Raw genomic sequence first — 20936 nt, 5'->3', positions numbered from 1 at the left:
GCACGGCGCACCTATAGCTAGTAAAAATCCGACGGTCCACGACTTCAATGTGGAGCGTGAAAAGCTGGCGTGCTCCCGTCCGTACGCAATGCGAAAGCGCAGCGCCTTTCGCACGACCTTAACATTTCAGGAGAAGTTCTCGCCACGGTGGTTGGGTTCATTGCGGACAAAGCACAATGTAGCCGGCGACTTCTTGAAATCTTGCCCCCATGCACCACAGTCGCGAGTCTATGCGCGCAAGTACGTAATACGGTGCCCACGCAATTGAGCTGCACGGTCAACGACACGGTGGGATATCCCAGCAACGAAATGCTCCCGCGACTCCGTAGAGATGGGTCGCATCACAACCGCTGCAGTGTTCAGACGCGGTGCTGATTCAAGCGGCGCGGCGTTGTGGTCGAAATGGGGTTCAAGGGACCGCTGGACGCTCGCTATCTCTAAAGAAAACGAAGCCACCTGGGTCTCAACACGGCGTGCACAGCGTCGTCGAAATTTTCCCATGCGGTCTCGCCGCATAAAGGAACCGCTCTCTCCGTATCTCTCAACCGTCGCTTTCAAAAAAGCGCGAATCCGCTCAAGCGCTCCACGTTCTCGGCGCGCCGGGCACAAGATTTTACGCCCGGCGCCACCGTAATAGTGTCATTGGCGTTAAATTCAAAAGTCTAGCATTGATGTGCGGCACTCGAACACAGTCACGCTTTGCGAGCGGCCTGAGTTACATGCCACGCTTTGGTAGTCAGCGCGGTCGCACAGCACATACCCCGACCGACTTACGTTTTATCCAGCGCCGCGGTGAAGCCCCCCGAAAAATATTTCACGCACACTCGACGATCAGGCACGGGTTCCCTGTGCACACGAAGAAGACAACACACACCACAGTTTTCTTCACGCAGCGATGTGCTCCTTCGCAGGCACACCACTATTCACAGCACCGTAGACGACCAACCACGCACAATTATTGTACCTCCCCTAACCGGTTGGAACTGGTTCCACGTTCGCCGCGCTCGGCGATCTTCGGCTCCGAACCGATGTACACAAAGGATTTTTTGTCACAATATTACATTATATGCAATAAAATAATAATTAAGAGATTAAAATAATAATTATTGAATCTGAATTAGTGCCGTATTGTTGTTGAAAAGCGTTTTTGCTAGGAATTGGTACCATTGGAAAATTCCGTCGTCCGCTGCGCCGCTAGGACTTGTGGCGAAGCTGCCATGCCTCGTACGCGTGGAAACGTGGTCTGCTGCGAATGGGTCAATTTTTACGTCCTTACAGCGAGAATTTGTGTTGTTCCGGCTTTAATGATATGCGAATAGATAGATCGACACTTTCTCTAAGAGGCGGTCGATCTGCGCGCGGAGCGACCCTTTGCAACTGGATTTGGCGAGTTCGTTATCGTCGCCGAGAACCGGAGACTTCTTTCCCCGTGGAAAAATTTCCATTCTCGGGCGGCACATTGCAGTTTCTTGACAACGCCGAGATTCGTTCCGGCTTTTCTCACCTCTTAAAGTGTCCCTTAACGCAAGTTAGCTAGGCAACAGCCGCACTGTTAGCGCTGAACTTTTGCAAACAATTAGGAACACTCATATCATCTTGCGGTTTTATTATTTCCGTTTATATTACACTGCAACAGCTTGAGGCAGTACCTTTATTCACCGCTCGTCGAAGCGCACGGTAGCGCTTTTATTTATTTCGTTCAAATAATGCCGCGACAAAGTGACGTAAAATACTAGCAAGAATTGTGACAATGGTAACGTGGGCATCCCTTCCATATAAGGCAGCGCGCACACCTCCGCGCGTTCGCCTCAATCGCGCACTTAGGGCCACCTGAACGTTTCGACGTTGCTCCAGAGGACGTACCATTTTTCTTTTTTTTCCCGAATATGTTACGCGGAACGACTTTCCTTTATTTCACAACGCAGCTCGTCGCCGCAGCATGAGCCGCGGAAACAATAAAACAGCAAAATCAAAGCGCGCCGCCGATGCGTCATACGCTCAAGCGTGTAGAAACAAAAATAAAATGAGTGCGACTCGCGCTACGTAAACAGTGCTGCGCATGAGAGGTTTTCGATCGCTCCAGTGGAAAAAGGTAATCAAGGAACGCCACGTTTGCTGAATTAAAAATAGTAACTTAATAAATGTAGTGTCACCTCTTAAAAAAATACTAAACTAAGTTATTGTTACAACTAACAACATATTATTTATAAACACTTACTTTATTTTACTGCAGGTGACGCGAAAGTCGGCGAGCGACCCAAACTTGGTGCGAAGGAACGACCGACAATCTTGTGGCACGGAGTGTTGACACTAGTGTGTAAAACTGCGCACGCAGCGTAGCCAGACGCCGGTTTGTGCTCCAACAGAACCGAAACTAGAGGCATTCAAGACTCCGTCACACTCAGTCGGGCAACACTGTCCCCTCAGCTGTCGCGCGGAGTTGTTTACATACTTCGGTGGGGTGGCGAACCTTGCTAACCAGCTAAACTGCGCTTCCCAAGCCGATCATGGGGATTTGCATGAGCTGCTTCAAAGGCTCCGGCGCTGACGTAACTCCATCGCCGAGACTTGATGTGGTACGACAACTCACCTTTTCGCCGCGCAGAACGCGTTCTTCCAGTGGCCGTGAACGGGCCCGCATGCGGCTCGGCTGTAGTAATCGCTTTATTTTACCGTATGCCTTGCTCGCGGTAATACGTCGATCGTTGCTGTGCAGACCGTGAAGCGGCAACAAATGGCCGAAGCCGCGGAGCGGAGACTCAAGGAGCAGGAGCACAGGGGAATCAAAGATCCCGAAAAATTAAAGAGGCAACAGCAAAAGCGAGAAGAGCTTGAACAACAGCTTGCGGCCGGTGGGCCGGGCGAGGCGAATTTGCGGGTAAATACCTTCCGAGGCTGCGCTGGTATTCGGCAGCAATTGGTACCACTCTCGATGTCTGTACGAAATGCGTTGCTCAGACGTGCGAATAGATTTTCTTTCAAAATTGAGAAGTACATGCAGGGAGCAACTTACTGAACAACTTATTGTGATGACGTTCTTTTTCACCGTAAATGGAAGCTGGTTTTCAGTAGTGTGTGAGCCTTTAACGCAATTTTGATGTGTTACTGTACAGAATAACACACCGATAGGCGTGTCTGTGTGTGTGAGCAAAATTTGTGAGTTGCAGATGCTCTCATCGAGTGCAAATGAATGAAGACGCCGGTTTCAAATACTGACCAGACATTTTATTTGTTTTGCTTTTCTTTTTTTCCAGTGGCAAGTCCAATGAGTAGTTGATCGACACCAACGTTGTTACCACATGTAAAAAAAAAGGAACTGTGTTAACCGAAGAAACTACCTTTTGAGTGTTGTGCTGGTGTGCGTGAATAATTATGTATATATCTGAAATCAAAATAAATGTTGCTGTATAGAAAGGGGGAAAGAAAGCTAATAGATAATATCTCTGTAAAAAAAAAAGAAGACAATGGCAACAAACCACCAAATTCTGCCAGTAAGAGAAAAAACACACACACGAAAGTGGAGCCAACATGACTTGCACTTTGCACTCATTACATGCATACATGATAAATGACAGCTGGAAATGGTGAACCAAAGATACACTAACTACCCACATGGTCTATGTACAAAATAAATGAACATTAGGTGCACATTCATTGAGAGAACACACTATGTGCATCAAAGAAGAAAGAAACACATCGACTTTGACAACATTGGTCTGTTTTCCATTTGGAAAAAAGAAAAACCTGGGTGACTTCTAGAGCTGTTCGCAGAGTCAATCTTTCAGTGTCGATTGTTTTGAACCCGAGGAGATCAGTTTGACCGACATTCAACACACAGTGCAAACCGTGTTAACTCGGGAAAAAGCAAAACCTGTTTTGCATCACAATGCAAGGATAAAATGCTAGAAAAGTGGTGCTGGGACCACTCTGTATGTTGCAATCGCGAAGTGACTTGTTAGGAGAATTAACAATCATTTCAAAGCACCAAAAATGACCTGCCGACATGAAATATAAGCTTGTTTGAGGTCAATGCAAGATCAAGGTCATCAAAATGTAATCGTGAGTATTCCAATTCGCATTTATTTTGTTTTCTTTTGTTTTTCAAAGGAAACAACGGGTTAGCTGTATGTGCAATGTAATGATATCCTCTGCACTAAATGTGTGTGTAGAAAAGAAAAGTGCATGACAAGTTTTCTGATGCCAGTTGGAATCTGGGCCCGTTCCACAAACGCCTTTACACAAGTGTTCCCATCAGACAAACTGCATTAAATGCAGAACCGGTGATTGAGAAATCAACCCAAGCCTCAGAGAACGAGGCAAGAATTGAACTGTGCTTATGCAAGATACAACGTTGGGCTGATACTTGGGTTATCCAAGATGTCAACAGCAGGTAGAGAGATAGTACTAGGATTACACTGCACATGTGTAAGAAAGAAAATAGTAACAGATAACTGGCACTGACTACAGTACAGTCGAAGATTGGTACAAAGGATGTGGATCAAAAAGTAGATGTAAAATGCTTATCGCCGATATCAAAGTGTAACGAATATGTGCCTCTAAATCAAACCTCATAACAAAGTTGCATCTGACAGAAAAATAGCATTACATCAAATATTCATTACAAGCATGTATTCATTACATGCTGGCATCAGGAAGAAACATTTTAGACTTATTTCGTTATAACTGATAATTTGTTATATATCCATGTTTGTTATACCGAGTTTGACTAATAAAATCAGTTATAACGAAGGTATTCTCATGTTGGATGCAACTCTGTTGTAACAAGGTTCGACAGTATTTACAACCATGCTTTGTGCACTAGAAAACAAAAACAAAAATGTTTTCTGCTGATCAAAACAGGAGGTAAAAACATCACAGTTTCTCTCTCTACGTGGGAACTGACCTCGAAGGTAAAAGTGGGGGAAGTAGGGGGAAGAGATCAGGAAGGCCAAGTATGCACAGCTTCCCCCACCCCCCAAAAAAAGACAGTGTGTGTGTGTGTGCGCGGTTTGTGGACTTGCATAGCTCTGACATGTGAGTTAGACACACACCAAACAAGCGATATGCACAAGCCAACAACCGCTACGTCTACGCGTACAGCTTCACTCGAGAGCCAACGCTAACAGAGAGGACACCACCGAAAACCCGCGTGGCAAAAGCAAGCCAAGCAAATGACTCGGATCACATACCACGACAAAAAGGTCCAATGCCATATCTCTCTCTTCCGTGTTTTTTTTTTTTTTTGGTCGTGCGTAACCTGTAAAACTTGGAAAAGCTACTTAGAGCCCTCCTGGAGCAGAAAGCAGAGGCACAAACCTTGGCACAAACCCCGACTTCACCTAGAAAACAGCAACGTGTGGAGTCATTTAAACAAACACTGAAATTTTGCTATGTTCCTCTTCTTAATAGACAGTGACAACTGCTGTGCCACACAATAAAAATTAAGAATGTGAAACTCTCTTGCACAAATTTGGGCACGAACAAGCTAGAGGCTGTGAGGCGACAGGGTACGTGAGATGTCGTGGCGATCAAATTCTTTTCAGAAAACCTCATTCGTTTCAACATGCTATTCATTACCGTTCTCGAGAAAGCGTCTGTGCAAGAGGCAGACAGTTGCTCTTTGTCTAACCTCCACGCATGCCCAGGATTTTTGTGACGAAGCTGGTGAATTGACAGACGTTTGGTACCGATCTCGCACAATTCTGTGATAAAAGTAATTGATCCAGTTTTACTACAAGCACAAGAGAATGCTGCCGGTATCTGCAGTGTTAAGTGTTTCCTGCTCCCAGAGAATCTGCAATAAACATCAGACGCAGCTAAAATGCAATGACGAATGTGTAGCACTGTTACTGAAACCAGACTGCAGCATTACATTTAAACACCCGGATGCTGACAACAGGGCTGCATCACTTTCTTTTTCTTCTTTGCAAATGATAGTGCATGTTTTTCTAAGTCCTTCGTACTGCCTGTAAAGTGCACAAAAAGAAAGCTCGGAACATTGCAGAATAAAATATGCAAATTGGCCTTTTCTTCACACCATCTTGTATTCCATATTGCAGTGAAGCAGAGTCCAAAAACGCAGGTCGACTCACATTTGAGTCCACAAAGGCTTGAACCACACTGTCCGGATGAAAAACACACACATGCATATCTTTTTCGTGTGAAGTAGGGTCAGGCCAAGCAATGTAATGCTCTGCTCTGCATAAATGCTCGAAAACACTGTGAAATGCAACTTGAAACCACTTTCTTATACATGCTGGTATACATATCTGACTACACCGTGACCACAACAGACGCAATGTACAGCTCACAGGAACCAACGTCTTCTTACGGAGCGCACAGCTTGGAGCCAGGCCCCCTTGCAAGAAACAAATAACAAGCAAAAAATATACATGCCACTAAACATTCAACAGATAACCTACTCTCTAGCATGCTATGTACAGTGGTACTTTGGTGGCAGGCTCTGCTGGGCTAACCATCTTCTCTACAAATAGAGATCTTTTCAAACATACCCAGATGCCCTTGTAACGCTCAGTGCTGTTGTCTTCGCTCAAAAGAAAACTATCAAAGGCAGGTTCCTTTGCTTGGAGTGAAAGTTGTCGTAACTTAAAGTGCAAAGAATCGTTAGCCTAGTACCCTCGCTCACCTTGTCAAGCATTAATGTTTCGATTCCTGGGATGGCATTTTCATTTTCGGGTGAACACCACCTTGTGGGTCGCTGACGACTATGGGTAGCAGGAATGCTGTAATTTATACAAGGTGACACGTCCAAAGCTATTCACACAAAAGTGAATTCGTTCACCAAAGTGACAGACTGAGAATACCACCCCTGAGCAACCTCATTGTTTCCAGCTGGCTGTCACTTTTATTTCAATGCTATTACTTAAAATAAACTACGCCATGAAGACAGTGTATTAGTAGACAAATTCCTTCCATTTCTTGCAACCCATACAGTTCACTCATTTGAATTATGCAGGCTTCTTTTCTTTTGCCATTAAGTGAGCTAAAGGATAACATGAAGCAAGCAGTCACAACCTCTGCAATTCCGTTCGAGTGAGGACTCCAGCACTGGCGAAACACAAACCAGGCAGATGCAACAAATGAAAACGGCCACAAATGCTCGCTTTCTAACAAAAATATGGGCACATGTCATGATTCTGTACAGCATACTGTGCATCAATGCTTGCATCAACTGCAGGATAAACCTGGGAACTCGTCAATCACAGTGGCAGCACAAACGCCACCTCAACAACAAGATCGACCCTTCCTCTTTCACGCAGAATAGACTTTCGACTGCATGCAACAAACACCCTTCTCTTAACAGCAGCATATGCGCTTTATGGCCAAACCAGCTATCACCATCGACAAATGGATGCAACAATTGTTATTCCAGCAGTACCATTTAAAACCAACACTTTGACAACATCAGCAACAGCTCCCAATATTGGGATTCTTTTCCAGGAACTTGTTTCAAGCACCTCAGTGGCGTCAACTGCATTCTTAAAAACCATCTTCCATAGTCAATATAGACACTGCCAGTTCCGTGACGTTAGGCTTTCAAAAACACTTTTCACGTGTTGCATGCGGCAATATAATCACACTTTTGCATTTGGTTACTCCTGCACAGAATTGTGCTACGAGAGGAACCACTTTCGCATTGACGGTAAACAGTGGCAACGCCCCTTTCGATTCTGTTAAGTCACCAAAAGTGCACATTTTGATCTGCCTGCAATTCACGGAACGTCTTAACGGATGCATCTGTAATAATTGTTGTAAGCCCAAGAAAAAGTTCACATTTGCACAGCCAAAAGCTCTTGCATAAAGGCGCAGTCTGCACGTTTATTCACTTGCAAAGCCAGTTGTAAAGGATTATAATTAAAAAAACAATCAACTATCTGGTATATATGCTGCTCTAGTACTGAAATGTACAGCTCTGCCAATGACAGATCTCAAGCCTTGCTCACTATTCAGTGCTTCAACGTTACATGCGCCGTACAAACTAGAGATATCCAGGTCCAATAGTCATGGCTTTGTCCGTTCTCTGGTGCATTTTTTCAGGGGGGCCCTAATTGCATTTGCATCACACGCAGTGGTCAGATGAGGGACCTGAATTCCTTGCACATTCTCGCACAAGTGAAAAGCTCATGTTTCCACATGCCTACCTCATTACGCACTAGTCCCAACTTTCTGGAGGCATCCACTTGGCAACCCCTTACAAGAACGCGAGAAATGGTCAGGCGCACTAACATCATGGCCATACATTTCTCTCCTTTTGCTTTCACTAGTCCTAACAATGACAGTTTCATCCACCGGATGCCACAAACTTTCTTGCAACCAACAGGAGTGCTTCTGCGGAAGCTGTCGCGACCATGTGGGGAGATCAGGGGTGCAATCGTGCAACTGTTCGAAAAGCAAGCCGTTTGCTTGTCCTCATGCGATTAGTCAGAATGGCGCTTTTGTGCTGACAACAGCACGATTCTGACCAATCACGCAAAGGCAAGCGAACAGTTCGCTTTCTGAACCGCTACGAGATTGAGCCCCAGTGTGCAGCAAGACAAGGGGGGGGTTGATTCTGTTGCCAGCAAAACAAGGGGCGAGCGAAAAATTCAAAACCTCCATGCCAATTTATGGATCATTTAAAGGGGCCTCGTTCCAATTAAGAGTCTGATTCGCTCGAAACTGTGCTCTATCACATTCACTCTCCATTGTGGCGGCAGCATGAGAACTGAAAATGTGCCCTACATTCAGAAAGGAAATGAGGTGCTCAATCATTAAGCCAATTCACACTAATGACCAGCATTCCACTGAGCCATGGCTGCAAATGCTTAAGTGGGCTATTTCCAATTGTGCAAGATGTTTGAGTTCATGCCAGAAAATCAGCTGTCTTGATCGAGAGATGCTTTGCCGTATTAAATACGTAAGCTTTTTCATGCTCCCAGCTTCAAGCACATTAAAGAATTTGAGACAGGGTGAACGCTAACTGCAAGCCTCCCTGCTATCAGGAACTTGACAGTAACTGCTTCGTGCAATTAATAAAACAGCAGTTCAAACATGAAATTGCATAAGACATGCGCGATACTGGTTATGATGCTTGTATAGCCTCCTTCGCTCGAGTTCTTTGGGAAAGAGAAGATGACACGTTAATTCAACCCTGACAGTAGATGCAAAAATACAATTAAATTGTATGTGTTAATTAAAAAGACATTGAACAAACATGAGTGCCTTTCAGAACGTCTACACAAGCTCAAATCAACCAATGCTGGATTAGTGGAAGTAAGCGAGCCATTCCATAAAAGCATTTTCGAATGGCCAGTCAGTGTTTTACAGGATCCAAGGTTTTCGGAAATACTGTGGGCAAATGACAGTGCAGAAAATTTTACAGCAAGATTACAGCAAATTTTACAGCAATCTCTGGAGACTTCAGTAACGGCTCACATAAGGAGATTTTTGCATGCAATAAACATAAATGAATGTGCTGGGTGCATTGCAGCACATAAAGTTGTCAGTTGTAGTCAGCAGGTGTAAATACTCCAAACACACAAGTTGCTATCACATCTACACACAGCAATGTAAAGAAAGATGTTAAGCACAAGTGGTTACACCTGCCTCACTGAGAATTACAGTCATGTGTCTCTGTGTTGTCTGCTGGCAATAATATGGAAGCAGTTATGACTTATCCAACGCACGTGCTATAAGATGTGAAACTGCATTTTTTTTTTCCTTTCAAGTAGCAGGTCAATGAAACTACTCTTAATTAACGCAACTTACACTTGGACTACCAAGGTGCAAGCTTTCTGTTGGGCAATCTAAATTCCAGTCTTCTGTTTGATCCATAGTTCAGCAGAGTCCCTTGAAGGACAATATGAAAGGACCTCAGAAATCTACTCGCCTTATCAAACGTTCATCTTAACAATGAATTTAAAAGAAAGTGAGGAAAGATCCTCAAACAGTTCTGGCTCCATACTCACAAAAACATTACTTTTGTGGCTCCCAAGATTGGCCCTTACTATAAGGATCATTCCAGTATTTCATAAATCCCTACCATGAATGACAGGCAACCGAGCAACAGCCAATGAGAAAACACTCTTAGATAAGTTTCGCAAATATAGGTCCAGGTTATCACAGAATACATCATAACAAAGTTTGTTTTAAGGTGAATCTGCTGTACATAAAGGATAAAACCAAAACAACACAGTGCCTGATACAACTTGGTTAAGTGGTGAAACCGATACATGTATGAAGGATTGCGTTAGTTTTGTCAGTATTTGTTGCTTGTAGAGACTGACGACCGACAGAAATACCTCTGAAATTCACGGCTCTACACAACATGTGTTTTTCATTCCACACAAGTGCCAGGTGACACGAATGCTTGTGTCATGCGCTGTACAAGCTGCAGTTTTGGGAGTTCACTCTGCACACAATGGTTCTGCAAAGAAATGCCGAGAGGCATACCCATAGTAGAATGAAATAGAACAACAGATGGTCATTACAAAAGTAAGTAAACGACACAAGCTTACGAGTCGCATGAGCTCGTGAGCTGGTCTGCCGCCCTGTTTCTCTAAATATGCGCGTCTTGTAGCATTTCTTTACTGAATCATCATGTCTAGTGCTTACTCCCACATCCAGAGCTAGTGTGATGAAGCAGCACTGACAATAGATATCGCACAAAAGTTGTTTTAGACATAAAACACATAAATATAGCTAAACTGAATGTTTTATCATAAGCTGATCGGGTAGCATTTTTTCCCTTTCTTTATTTCACGTCCTAGGCCTTAGTTCCATTCAATTTGATGAATTCATCTTCAATTAACTCAATTAAAATTGATGAGCAATGATAAATTTTCTTCCAACATAAAGGCAGGCTTAACAATAAACTAAAACCTATTAATAACTACTTCGTAAGCATGCTACTGTGACCTCAGAAAATCCTGTCACTGCTGCTCTCACATTACTTGCCACTAGTGCCATTACTGCCTTCGTGACTTGTCTTATGACAAATTCCACATCCGGGTATGGTAGTGATGAAGAAAAAAAAGTGTTTTGTTTTCTTCATACATGAGTAGTGCTAACTACGTGTTTCAAAGTGAAAAAACTGTGGCCTGTTAACAGGTGCTTTGAATTGTGCAGCAGGCAGGCACGAACAGTACAAAATGCTTTTTTTTTTTCTACGCACGCTAATGCTGCTCAATGCTAGTACTACCGCATCTGCGATGTCGAAATACCATGTTTAAAAAAAATCAAAATCAAGCGCAGTATGGAACAACGGCATGCTCAAGAAACCTGGCACAGCTTGCTAGTACTTTGCAGCTAGCAATGTCTGCCTGCATGGGAAGCATTTAGAGGAGTACCAACGCATACCCTTGAAGTCGTGGGCACTCTACCATGCGTTGCTCACACAAAAAGCCGTTCTCACAAAGCACATAGAACTGCCGGAAGCACTGGTGCTTTGCAAAAACTATGCGATAGCATCCAAGTTCTGAATAACGAACTTGTAAACTTCTGTCAGTTGGCTGAAGTAGGACTTAATTTCAGAATGCAGAAGTGATTATTTATGTGGAGAAAAATATCTAGACTAGTCGAAGCGAAGGTCCACTCTAGTGCAGTCCCATTCTGTTCAGGTTCCTCCCAGAACGTTCTGGGGACATACATTGCGCTCACTGATTGTTTAAAATAAATATATTTTTATCCCAATATACTGCTATTTGCACTGCCTGGGCAGTCATTGTTGATGAGTTCTGCCCGTTTTAGAATTTCCCATCAACGTTGGTCTCAAAATTCTGTACCCAGCGTCGTCAACATTATCGTGATGTCAGGGCGCAGAGAAAGATTGCTGACATCACTTAGAAATAAAGGTGTGATGGCTTTGCTCATAAAACAAATGAACAAGATGGTTGCGCATGCGTGTGGCAGCTACAGCAATTGCAGAAATGAAGCTGGCTAGCACATCATGACGCAACCACCTCCTGCGTCCCCAAATTGAAACTGGTTTATAGAAACAAGCATTACAGTAAGCTTAAGTTATACAGGGTGCTTTGACACTTGCCAGTTTGTTTTGTGTGCATGGAAAACGTGGAAAAATTACAAGTCCAAAATGTTGTGTCAGTACTGCTTTAAGCGACACTAAAGGCAAGCACTAGATTAGGCTATACTGCTACACTGTTCTTTTAAAGCTGTCTCAGCAGGTGTTAGTTAAAAATACACAATGGTTTAGCAACACTATGATTTCAATGCAAAATTTGTTATTCCTTTCACTGATTTAGGCCCTCCTACTGCAATAAGGCAGCAGAAGTGTACAGGTTGAATGCCCTTTTCCTTAAGACTGGACTATGGAGTAAGACAGACAGTAGTGCCGACTCCACCACCGCACAATCGGACCTTTGGCCATCTCAATTCAACAGCGATGAAACTCAAGATTATGTGCACACAAATAAAAAGGATGCAAATGTACACATGCCCCCTGCTCTTTGTGCACATATAGAAAGCATTTGTACATGTCCCTGCAGAAAGCAGACTAAAGGAATTCACCGACGAATACGATACTCCATAATGCGAAATTTGAGCGCAGCTCTATGCATGTTTTCATTTCTCTATATATTGGCTGGCATGGACAATCTGTCTCGTGCAGCACGTTGCGAACGGAGCAGCAGGTTCCAAATGGAGTGAAGCATAGTGTGACTGCCTCGCTAACCTGGAGATCGCGAGGGCCAGCGCGTGGGGATGCTCGCTGCTCTGGTGCCATCTCGTAGCCATTGTTGCCCCACTACGCTTTTCTTGTCCCCCTTTCGCCATGCCTCCTTCCTCTGCTTTCCGCCTCCTGGTTTCGCCGCAGCCTCCTCCTCCACTTTCCTCCTTGTCTTTCATGCCACGCAGTGATCCGCATTCGCTCTTTTGCTATGCTCGCCTGCTCGGTTACGCCAATGCTCACCGCAGGAACGGACACCTAAGACGTGAGCGCTAAAGTAGAGTTGTTTGAAAAGGCGCAGCAGATGTACACGTTTTTTACGTCCGAACACCTGTGCAGAAGTGAAGGTTGTCTGCTACATACTTTTCGTGTTCAGCACTTTGTTTACTATGCATGCAGTATGTTTAATCATGTCCAATGGAACAAGGTGTGTTGATACTCGTCCTTGAAAAGGCAAAACAACAGAATAGTAACCGATAAAGTGCTTTGTGCCCCCGCTATAAATCCGGATATGGCAAGGAACAAGAGAAGCTTTCTCTCTTCACAGCACCATCTGATCCGCAGCTGCTGCAGCAGTGGTGACAGAAAATTCCTGGAAGTATGCGACTGCCTAAAGCAAAATACAAAACGTGCGCCAAATTTCGAGTAGCACATTATTTTTTACAAGTGCGGCAACGAAAAGAAAGTCCTTTGGTCAACTTCGAAAGGAAGCAGTTTCTACAATTTTCGAAGAAAGCGAGGCGCAACTCACTGATGCTGAATGCCAAAAGCTACCACAAGACATCAATGCAGAAAGGCAGAAGGACAACACTTTGTCTACAAGTGCACACACTGTAGGTTCGTTCTCCCATCCGGGCACATGCCATAATGGTAATTCTCAGATTTGCATCCCGGAGTTTACAGGGATCTGTTCAGTGAAGAGCATGGTTTCAATATGCCTTGCAACGACGATTTTTGCTGAAGAAAGCGGCCCCAGCAGCCCCACAGCACGAAATGACGACAGCACCAACTCTTCAAGCGCAACTCAATATTGACTTTTGCCGGAGCAATTTCTGCATACAGAAAGAGTCAAGCTTCTGCCTTCATGAACCACCACAAGATACGGAGAGAACCGGGCAACACAAAAAGCATCGTAGGAAAAGACGCAAGCGATGCATCTGTCTACTTGAACAACACTAAAACAAGAACAGTAATAAAAGGCACCATTGCCCTAAAAGTTTATTTACACTGTCTCCTGACATAGCTCGACACCCCACAGACGGCCGTTGTATCCGCCGCTCCCTCATTTTCTACTTTCTTTTTTCTTGCATAGCCTTCATATTTCATTTTTCCATGATTTTTGTTTCTGCACCTAACACAATTCCATTTAATCAAGGCACAACATGGGGCCTGTAAGGTATAATTCGAGTAAATTAATTAAAGTGAAGGAATGTTTCGCCTGCGAACGCCTCTCCGTGAACTGCAATACGTATGCGTGCTACTGGTGCTACAGCATTCGCTGAGCAGACGACACAACGAATATGCAAAGAGGATCGGGAGCATGGTTAAGCATGGCCTAACGCCGTTTCTATAGCAATGGCCGAGTAGCCTGAGCTTGCCACAGCCGCGCACCCACACTCTACCCACTCCGTTGGTTGATTGGAGCAGCCCCCCCCCCCCCTCACGCCCACCTCCACATTTTTCTCTCACGTGTAGCGCCATCTGGCAAATGCGCTGTGAACAGGCAACCAGCGCTTCAGGATCTGTCCCTTCCAGACAAGCAGAGTCGGCATTCCTGTCTATGTTACTCCATAGAGAGGACACAAGTACTGTAATATCCCGAGTCCCCATGCCCTTTGCGTGTATAATTCATCTGAAAAAAAGGGGGGCAGCAGATACCTTGGAGTGAAATTAGCTTGCCCTAATGTATCCATTTAGTGCTCTCCAAGAGACAGTGATATGAAACAAAAATCGGCCCTAAGGAGGAAAGTAAGCTCTTTGGTGTAGCACTGGTTAGTGTGCTTGGCCCCTATTAATGCAAAAGTCGGCCGGAAGCTTAGGTTAGTACTTCCGAGTACTTCCACACGGTACCATAAACTTCGACACTTCGAGTGTGCATCTCCCAATTCAAATGAGTCAACACTCTTCTGGCTCTCTAACGCCACTATGCCAGGGTGCACATTTTGCGCCACTTCTAGCGCAGTTAGGGTTGCCACCTGTAGAGTTTTGCAAGCGACAGTTTATTGCAGATGTTGACAGCTACTGGTTCAACCTTTTCAGCGGCATCTATTTAACAGCATTCTGGCCTTTGGTGGATAAACAATTGAAAAAATTGTGTCAAGAGAACTCCTGCCAACTAGATGGAGTGAATTAGAAAACTGAGTGTATTGATTTCCAAGCTTCTAGGCTGAAATTTCGGTGAAGGCGCACAATGCTTTCTCGAAAAATTATTCGCTCAAGTGACTGACGATCGGCGTGGCAAAACTACAATACTGAATGCCGCATGACGGCACGTGGATAGAGCAAGAAGAGTACCAGGCCATTCCCATTCCTCATGCACAAGGCTATTTTGGTAGGCAGTTGCTCCTGATGCTGTTTGGGAAAAATAATGGCTGGCCATCAAACAAATGTGAGATGAAAAGATTGTCATATATATATATATATGCACAGTCGCTCGAATGCTGATGTAGGTAACTGGCAACCTTCCCCACGCTTCACATACAAGGAAGGGCCCAGTACTCTCACTGTGTGTCTATTCCTTCGCAGTAGCAGCACGATTTGAGACTCTGCCGCTCCGGTCACCGGTCACTTATGCTAACCGTTCTTCATGGCCAATGTATTTAACTGCGGTGCATGCTGAATATGGTGTACTACGATTATTTTGCTTCGTCATTATAAAATAATTGCCACCTACATTATCGGGCTTCGAAGCTGCATAAGGTTACTCACAACTTCATCGCTTCATTTGAATCTGCTTTTCGCATTGCGGTGCCTAGCACCGTCGCCTGCCAGATTTTTGCAGCAACACTTCTGTGGTGACAGAAGTGGAAACCCTAATTTAGGGGTTTGCAAACCTGAGTTACCTGTATCGACCCGAACGTTCCTACAAAGCAAGTGTTTATCCCTCACCCACACGAAGTTCACCTTCCATCACTTGGTTTAGGTGCATTCATAACGTTCCACTACTTCCTGTGCAATTTGGACAAGAACCTAGTAAAAAGAAAGGCAGCTCTGCTGGCCTAAGTTTTCCTTCAATTGTCACATTTAAAAATCTTCTTTCTTTTTTTAACCTTTTACTTAAGCTTAAGCTCAATTATCGCCTATAGTAAGCACATATTGAAAAAGAACAAGACAGACAGTTAGTTGGTGGCTCGTGCTTTGCTGAATTCATTAGTGTCGTTTTTCCTCCATCTTGTGTGTGCGAAATGAAACAATATAAATCCTCTAAATGCTTAAAGTGCCTGTGTGACTGGAACTTAAATATAGAAGAACACACCAGGTCGGTGCACTTTGCCTTTTTCACCACAAGCGCTGCAGACTTCCTAAGGCTTGATGACCATTGTCTGACAGAAAATAAACTGCAACATGAGCATTACCTGTGCACTGAAGATCATGCACCAACGTGGGAGGTAGCTACAGAGATAAGTTAGCACTGTGGTATTACAGACTGGAAAAATGAGAATCAACACTTCTAAAAGATACCACGCCATGCAAATATGTGGAGTGTTGGCGCAAAATCACAATATAACTACATCAAAGAGATGGCGTCAAAGTGCTCCCAACCCCAAAGGTACCACGGGTGCCTGCATAACCATGCAAATAAAGAAAACAGAAATGCTACGATTAACTTAAGGAATTAACGAAAACTCAATGAAACAAACGCCCCCATGCTTGGACAGACCAGCAAAGCCAAACATATTCAGAAATTTGAAAAAGATTTTTTGTACCCACTTTCCAAGGCGTAAAATTCTGAAATTCATGTTTTTTTTTTTTTTTTTTTGCTCCCGAAAGAAGAAAATGAAATTATATTACCCACACTAAAGTACACAAAATGACCATGCTCGACTAGACGTCAACCAAAGATAAGACCATAAGTTATGTACACATATATACACATATAAACCTCACAAGTATACTGTGACATTTGACTTGTCGCTGCGCATGTTGTCGTAAAGTTAAGCTCCGCAAGGTTAATGAGGAATAAAGTTGCAAACAGCCATCTCTTTCCTCAAAGGCAATTCCACCACACCAAAAGCGTGCCTACTGTGAGTACCATCCCTATCTCAACTACAAGCGTAGCTACAGTGACCTGTGTATTCATTAGAACAGCTTTAAAAAAAGACTTGGGCGTTATCGCTACTTAGTTCTACCTCAAGTTTTGTGACAACACTGCATTTCTTTGGTACGCATCGTTCAATAATATGCACTTGGCATCTTAGCTTATCTTGTTTATGTGGCATTAGTGAAAAACACTGTTGTATACGCTTTCCGCCATGAGAATAGCGAACTGCTGCAGAGATTTTAATTGGTTTTGCTAAGCGTCAGCAGCTAAGAGTTTGCACGAAGCAAACAAGGATACAAGGTGTGACTGATCGATGAGGATCAAGAAATGCAACATTGTTGAAAATTTCAGTGAGCACAAGGTAGTGGCAAGTGCGAAACCTTGTTTTGAGGTTGCAAGAATAAAAACACACATCACCGTACGACCTTAGGGCTTGCCATTCAATTTTAGATAGGTAATAAAGCTTCTATCAACCCAAGCCACACGGCATAGATAAAAGCATTGAACGCTCTATAAGCATTCTGCGCTATCAAGAACTTCAATCTGGCACAGGCATTACACTGGACTAAGCGTTACACAAGCTGTGCGCCACTGAATAATGGAAAGTGTGGTCCCCCCAGTCTTGTGCGTCCCACATTCAAAACAATGCGAGACCAAGGATGTCTAAGTAATGTGCGAGAAACAAATGCCGCCGAGCAGCACTGCTGCTGCAGTGCTCTCTTAAATGCAGGTGACTACATTCGCACAACACAAAAAAACGTAATAAAAAAAAAGTCTTAAAGCTTCATACCGGGCATTCACGATTTACACAAGAGCACTTAAATGACATCCCAGCCCTGGTTCAACAGAAGGACATGTCTACGACAGTGATAAAGTGAACCTCGACCGGGCATCAAAGTGCATAAATTAATGGCCACGTCAACGCCGTTTAAGGTGCCCCTGACAAAGTTCAACTTTGGTTGAACCTGTGGTCTGTACATGCAAAAAAAGAAAGAGGGGTGGGGAAGGCGGAAGGTAAATGAAAACACTTCTCCCTCCAGCCTCTAAACAACACTGACCAATAAAAAAAAGTGATGGTCTGACGAACAATAACACAACTTTGCAGTGTGACTCAAGGCTGCGTCAACACCGGCAAAAAAAAATAAAGGAAAAAGAAATGAAGAAAATAAAGAAGAAAATGAAGAAGCGACAACTACACCTTTTCTGACCTAACAAATCGATCTAAAACATTTCACACATTGCCGCGACAACACTTTTCACAAAATGGTGCACTCCGCCCTGCACTCAAACAGACTCGCAGCATTTCAAGCAAAGGCCACCTGCAAGCCGCAGCACAAAGCGCCAAGCCAAAGAATTTTTACAATTTCGGGGATAGCAATCTGCCGTTAAAAACCAACAGAGATTGCGTACGTCTGCAAATGATGCTAAGTGCAAGCAGACGACAAGCGATCACTTAGCAGTGCAGAACCGGCACAGCGGGGTTTCAACAGCGATGGTGAAGTTTGATGGCCCTGCTTTCTATTCCCGGCGCATCCTCTTGGAGTGTCGTGTTGTGGCTTCGTGGGGCCCGCCAGCTGGATTGGATTGGCCTCGTTTGACGACTTGGACCTGTGACTGAGCCGTCAGCTGCAGTTGGATCGCTGAGGTGTTCAGCTTCTCTGCAAGAAGGAGATCCTTGAGGCCTGCCATCTTTTGACTCGACAGCGTGACTGTCGCCGCACCACCATCGCCACTACTCCGGCTTCCTGACTTCTGCACAAAAATATAATAAAAGAAGAAACAAAGAAAAAAGTATCTTGAAATTTGCCCATGGACTAGCACAGCAACAGCTGATATAGTGCTTCTTCTAAGTTGCCTTTATTTAGGCGTCGTTTCACTGCTACAGATGACAGACACCGGCTTTTTCGCTCATGGGGCCATTTGATACTTTCGCATCAAAACAGCGAAATATTGCTTGCTCTCGCTTTCGCACCGCGAACTCTATTGGCTGATTTCGTGATTGTGAAAGCCCTCTCAGTAATACATAATTGGTAATTTTGAGTTAAATAAGTGAGTCTGCAATCTCAAGAAGACAGAAAAATCATTTCATATTTGCACCGCCGGTCTACGCACAATTGCATGTAGCTGCGTCTGCCGTGTGTGGCCACTGAGGCAGCAGTGGCGTGTTGTGTAGCGTACGCTATTGCAGCTGCCACAGGGTGTTGGGACGAGCTCTCATGCTGCTGCGACACTCAACTTTCGAGCGGGGCTTTGACTTTTTGGATTCTCTGCTGTATAGCTTCCAGGGCGCTAGCAGAGACGAAATGAGAGAAAAAACCGCATATCGATGGGACAACTCGTTGAAGCATTCAAAACATTTTCGCAGCATGAGATTTGTGAGACGACATCCTTTAATAGCGAGGCCATGCTACGATTAATTAGAAAAACATGTTTCAGGGCCCCTTCGAGAAAAACTAAAGTACAGGCTTTGCACAAGTAAATACAGCATCTCATGGAACGAGATGTGAATAAGCCTGAGCAGAGCTTGGCTAAAAGCATTCATTAAAGCCACACATGACAGGACTGCTTTAATACCGTAACTACTAAAAAAAAATACTTAGTCATTCATTGAATACACCACCCACCCACAGATACACGTACGTGCATTTTGCAACATGGTGTAAGACATCACAGGAACTGACACAGTATTACAAAAGTGCAAAAAAAACATTGCAATTTTCTTTCCCTTCTTTAGCTGCAATCACAGTTCCTAATGCACTCTAGATCTTCTTAGCCTTCAGGCAAAACGCTAAAATACACCAGACTTATTCATCTAACATTCTTGGACTGATTGACAAACCAAAGCTTTCTTACCCTTCCAACTGCGAAACTCCCCAAATGTCCCGTGTTTCAGAATCTAGACATGATAATCAACAAAAAGTGTGGGAGGTCTGCTGATTGTTGCATGACTTAATTGTTACATCACTATAATTTATAAAACATGCACCTGAAGAAGAAACAAAGAGTGCCCAGTAACAAAAGCCAAATAAACAGCATTTCTTATCCACACCATCTTTTTTTCAGCCAGTACAGATCTAGTCAAGTCATTTTCAGCTTTTTGCTTGTGTCCCCATTATTGTATAATGTACGCAATTCTGAAATAAATTGTGAAACTTGTGAAAAATTGCAGTTTACCATTACGAGCACATTTTAGCAGGCAATAGGCAACAACTCGTTCAAGCAAAGTTTCATTCTGTTGCTTGCTTGTGGCACGTCAGTTAATTAATACCTGTAGCTTGATATTCGGAGTATGTGGTTTCACAAAACGCATGATTGAAGAATTCTGGCACGGACCACTGCATAGATCATATTACATTATGGTGGTATAGTCGAACCCGTATATGTTGAATCTGAAAGGGATCAGAAAAAAGGTTCGATATATAGGTAGTTCAATATATACAATTAATAGTTTATCCGAATTACCTATATACCATACTTTTTTGTGATCACTTTCAGATTTGATATATAGGTAATTCAATATATAAAATTTAAACTTTATACAAATATTTTCAAGGGGATTTTACTGATGTTTGTTATACACAGCAATTATTTATATGTGGGTTCAATACATCCGGGTTTGACTGTACGTATGGCACTGCGATGTTAGCACTACGAAGCAACGAGTCACTGGCATACTCGGACACTGAAAATGAGAACAAACTTAAAGAAGTCCAGACCGACTCATCACTTGTCTGTCAGGATGCTTTGGGTCAACTGCAAATGACTCTCTGTTAGCCTCTCCAAGCCAGTTGTCGCTACTGTCCAACATATCGGAATGAAATGCTTAAGTGAGGAAACATGAAATCCTGACACCAGATGTAGCTGTCCTGCAGTGACGTGTAGGCCTGCCTCCCTCTCTGATAAACAATGTTCTGCACAAAGTTTTCCAACAAGGCTGAATGTTCCAAAGAGCCGGCCATTTGCATCCATTCAGATGTACAACTTGGCCGTCGC

The 20936-nt window shown here is 43.8% G+C and overlaps 3 protein-coding genes across 4 annotated transcripts in view; 1 reads left to right on the top strand and 2 right to left on the bottom strand.

Annotated features, from left to right (window-relative positions):
• The window catches only part of emb (exportin-1 emb), a 52944-nt gene extending 51975 nt beyond the window's left edge, over nt 1-969 (bottom strand). Inside the window, exon 1 of the mRNA XM_050190880.3 lies at nt 775-969. The gene's annotated coding sequence lies outside the window, so the exon portion shown is untranslated. The remainder of the gene's footprint in view (nt 1-774) is intronic.
• Nucleotides 970-2393: 1424 nt separating this feature from the next.
• Nucleotides 2394-3414, top strand: Svip (small VCP interacting protein). The gene is made up of 3 exons (XM_050190886.3): nt 2394-2576; nt 2717-2878; nt 3255-3414. Exons 1-3 carry the CDS (start codon nt 2508-2510, stop codon nt 3267-3269), a joined length of 246 nt encoding a protein of 81 aa, XP_050046843.1. The 5' UTR covers nt 2394-2507; the 3' UTR covers nt 3270-3414.
• The window catches only part of Mnn1 (menin 1), a 51771-nt gene continuing 34038 nt past the window's right edge, over nt 3204-20936 (bottom strand). For both annotated transcript variants that reach the window (XM_050190882.3, XM_050190883.3), the window contains one exon: nt 3204-18695. In XM_050190882.3, coding sequence (XP_050046839.2) covers nt 18462-18695 — 234 coding nt within the window. In that variant the 3' untranslated portion in view covers nt 3204-18461. The remainder of the gene's footprint in view (nt 18696-20936) is intronic.

The sequence above is a fragment of the Dermacentor andersoni genome, chromosome 10, assembly GCF_023375885.2.
Source record: "Dermacentor andersoni chromosome 10, qqDerAnde1_hic_scaffold, whole genome shotgun sequence".
In the NCBI taxonomy this organism is placed as follows: domain Eukaryota; kingdom Metazoa; phylum Arthropoda; class Arachnida; order Ixodida; family Ixodidae; genus Dermacentor; species Dermacentor andersoni.
This window is presented reverse-complemented; position numbering and strand designations above follow the sequence as displayed.